Genomic DNA, 4,012 nt, shown 5'->3' on the forward strand with positions numbered 1-4,012 from the left:
TATAACAATTACACGTATCAATTAACTATCACTACCCATATCGCGTTTCTGGTCTAATTATAACCCTCAACGAACGGGGTCCGGGGCAGCGCCCCTGGCAGCGGAGTTCTAGGGGCGGCAGCCCCTAGTAGGGTCCAAGGGGCAGAAACCCTGGCTGGGGTCGAGCTCCCAGGTTAGCTTGGAAAAATTTTATTTCCATTAACTGTCTTAACACATTTTTCATTAGATTTCTAATTTATTATTTTATTTGCTAACTCAAAAGGTTCGAGGGCTTCTTTGTAATTAATTCATTTTATTATAAGTCCAGGGACCTTTCTGTCATTCTTTCAAAGTTTAATTCGTTATTCTGCTCTTTAACGAATGAGGCTCATAACGAATGGACTCTCATAATGAACTGACCTTTATTACAAACTGGCCTTTATAACGAATTGGCCTTAACGAATGATCATAATGAGCCGCTGCTAATTCGTTACTTCTTCTTAACGAATGGGCATAACGAATTGCTGTTAATTCGTTATTCTTCCTTAACGAATGGGCATAACGAACTACTACTAATTCGTTATTTCTCCTTAACGAATGGGCATAACGAATTACCACTAATTCGTTATTTCTCCGTTAACAAATTAGGGTTAGGTCAGAGAATGTCAGAGATTCTCTGACATTCCCTTTAACCTCGTACACGTTTTCTGGCGCCGTCATCGCCGGAAAAGCGAGATCTCAGTCGTTTTCCATCGTTTTTCACCGTTTTTCGTCCCGTTCGATCCCGATCTGAGTTAGGGTGACCCCTAAGCTCATATTTTGATCGGTTTATACCCGATTCCATCCAGAACTCCTGGTCTCGTCTACTTTGGTATCAAACTTATGTTCCTGGTCTTGTCTATTTTGGTATCAAACTTATACAAATCTTTTCGTTTTAAATCTCGTCTTCCTCCGACCCCCTTTTGCCTTCCCGTTATTGGGCATCTACACCTCCTTACTCCAATCATTCATCAAGGTTTATACAAGCTTTCTAAGAGACATGGGCCAGTATTTTGACTCTTTCTAGGCTCAACACCTTGTATTGTTATTTCTACACCAGAAACAACAAAAGACATCTTTAAAACACATGATAATGCCTTTTCGGACCGGCCGCATAACTCAATCATGAATTACTTTGCATACGGGGATAAAGACTTTGTCTTTGCTCCTTATGGATCTTACTGGAAGTTCATGAAGAAGATCATCACGTCAGACCTCCTCAACAGTTCAACACTGGATCATCTCTATCCAGTAAGGCGTGACGAACTTAACTGTTTTATAAAATACGTATCACAAAAGGCTATAAACGGAAAATTTGTGGAACTAGAAGGAGAGCTTATGAAGTTGACAAGCAATGTGATATCCAGATTGTTTATGAACAAGAGGTGTCCAGAGGACGAGGATGGATCGCGGGACATAACCAAGATAATTACCGAGACAGCGGAGATTGTTGGTGCATTTAACCGTTCAGATCATATATGGTTCTGTAAGAATCTAGACCTGCAGAGATTTGTTAAAAAATCAAAGGACATTTGGAGAAGATTTGACGCGTTGATGGAAACAATCATTTCGGACCATGAAGTGACAATAAAGCAAGAGAGAAGAGAAGCCAAGGACTTGCTCACCATTTTACTCCGTATATTAGCAGATGAGAGCATGGAGACAAAGTTAACCCATGAGAACATTAAAGTTCTCATTCTAGTAATTAACATCACCATACCATATTTAAAATTTATTTACATTTCAAATAATGCATCTACTAACATGTCTGGATATCCTTCCAGGAGATATTAATTGCCGGAACAGACAGTTCTGCTTTAACCATAGAATGGGCTTTAGCAGAACTCATAAACCATCCAAACATAATGAAAAAAGCAGTTGAAGAAATCGATCAAGTCATCAGAAAAAATCGGATAATACAAGAATCGGATATACCAAACCTTCCGTACCTACAAGCAATTCTTAAGGAGTCACTACGCTTGCACCCTACGGTCCCACTGATTCCTAGATCATCAACACAAGATTGTACCGTGGGAGGATATCATATTCCAGCAAACACGACAACTTTGGTCAACGTTTGGAGCCTGGGCCGAGACCCCACTCACTGGGATGCCCCACTTGAATTCCGGTCCGAAAGATTTGATGGAAAGCGGTTGGATGTGAGAGGACAACACTTCCATTTATTATCATTTGGGAGTGGAAGAAGGATGTGTCCTCGGACTTCATTAGGATTGCTGATGGTACATGTGACACTTGGTGCGATGATTCAGTGTTTTGAGTGGAAGGCAGGGGAAAATGGTAATCTAGCTACCGTTGATATGGAAGAAGGCATTGGGGTCACACTTCCTAGAGCTAATCCTTTAGTTTGTGTTCCGGTTGCACGACTTGATCCCATTCCGTTGTCCGTGTAATATATCGTGTAATATGTCATTGCTCGAGTATATTTGTGCTAAGACATTGTCTAACCTCCACTTTGGAGTCTCGTTGTAATACTTAATAACACCGGTGTCACAAAATATAATATTTCATTAATTCTAATTAATCAATCTAATTTAAAAAAAAAAGTTGTATAGGATCATAACTCACTCATTTAATTAACAAATCTATATTTACACATACGGTATACAATGATGTGAACCTCACTCATTTAATTAACAAATCTATATTTACACATACGGTATACAATGATGTGAACCTAACTAGAGGTCTATAATGATACAAAAGTGATGTGAACCTAACTAGAGGTCTATAACTTTTGTCAAAATCTGAATCTCTTCTCTTTATGCATTGTCTCCTCGTGCTATATGGTTTCATTAAAACAAGTATTTTAATCAGTGTGTTTCAGCGAAGCAGATTAAATGCTTGTTCGAAAGCTACCGTGCGTCGCAGGGAAAACGCAGCTGAAAGTTAGTCGATATCGGTTCGATTGGTTTTGGTAAAAATTTTGTGGCAAAAGTTTCATTATCAAAATTGAGAGGTCATAAACTAAATATGTAAGTTGAAATTACAAACACTTTATTATCAAATTTGAGAGACCAAAAATTAAGTACGTGAAACTCAAGTTAAAGGGCTAAAAAGTATATATGTAAAACTTTTATAAAAAAAATCCTAATTAACAAAAAATATTAAATAATGTTAAGAAATCAAAAGGTAAAATTTGAAACTTATGCGATTAAGTATAAAAACTAAACCTTAAAGCATTGCTAATTCATTCTCCATCTCTATTTCTATAGTTCTATTAAAAAATCATATTTTCTCTATTTTATTTTCAATTTATTAATATTTTTTTATACTTTTATCATTATTTTTTTCCTCTCTTTCACTCACAACCACGTTTAAAAAAGATTAAAAAGTTATAAATAGTGAACAACGTATCTCCAAATTTACTTATGAACAATAACTTTTTTTCTCTCCCCTATTTATAACCATTCACAGCCACCTCTAAAATTAGGAGAACCACACTCACAAATTTTAATTAAAGGATCAATTAAGAATGCTCTTATACTTTCATTTAGACATAATAACAAAACTCGTGATTCATGCTTATGCAAATTTTCAATGATTGAATTTTATCTGTATGTTCAATAATTATCGTACGGTTTGTCCTTTTCCATAACATGGGTTAGAATTTTGCAGATAATATGGTCACATGTCATGCAAATGAAGATAAACTAGGTCTACTTACCATATTTAGTAAAAACTATTTATTATATGGGACAATACCCATAATGTTCATTGTACACACTATGTCAAAGAATTGTCCACAATTTCAATAAGTTCCCAAAATGTCCAAATAATAAAGGCGTCTTCCCCGGTTTGTTCACATGGACTACGGTTTCTAAAACGTCTAAATCACCGGTCACTTTTTTCATTGAATAAAGTGTCATTTTCATCTTTATGGTTTGACAAATAATGTGATTTTAGGCCAAAAAGTTTATTTTTTGCGTATGAACCCTCCAAGTTTACAAGTTCCTGCCAGTTACATCCAAATCAC

The 4,012-nt window shown here is 36.3% G+C and overlaps 1 protein-coding gene across 1 annotated transcript; it reads left to right on the forward strand.

Moving 5' to 3' along the window:
• The first annotated feature begins 866 nt into the window (after positions 1–866).
• LOC143579490 (cytochrome P450 93A3-like) lies at positions 867–2,511 on the forward strand. The gene is made up of 2 exons (XM_077062782.1): positions 867–1,719; positions 1,803–2,511. The coding sequence occupies exons 1-2, from the start codon at positions 1,144–1,146 to the stop codon at positions 2,427–2,429; spliced, it is 1,203 nt and encodes a 400-aa protein (XP_076918897.1). The 5' UTR covers positions 867–1,143; the 3' UTR covers positions 2,430–2,511.
• The last annotated feature ends 1,501 nt before the right edge of the window (positions 2,512–4,012 follow it).

Source organism: Bidens hawaiensis, unplaced genomic scaffold, assembly GCF_021521415.1.
Source record: "Bidens hawaiensis isolate Kalapana, Puna unplaced genomic scaffold, B.hawaiensis_p1.1 tig00029860_1, whole genome shotgun sequence".
Taxonomy (NCBI): domain Eukaryota; kingdom Viridiplantae; phylum Streptophyta; class Magnoliopsida; order Asterales; family Asteraceae; genus Bidens; species Bidens hawaiensis.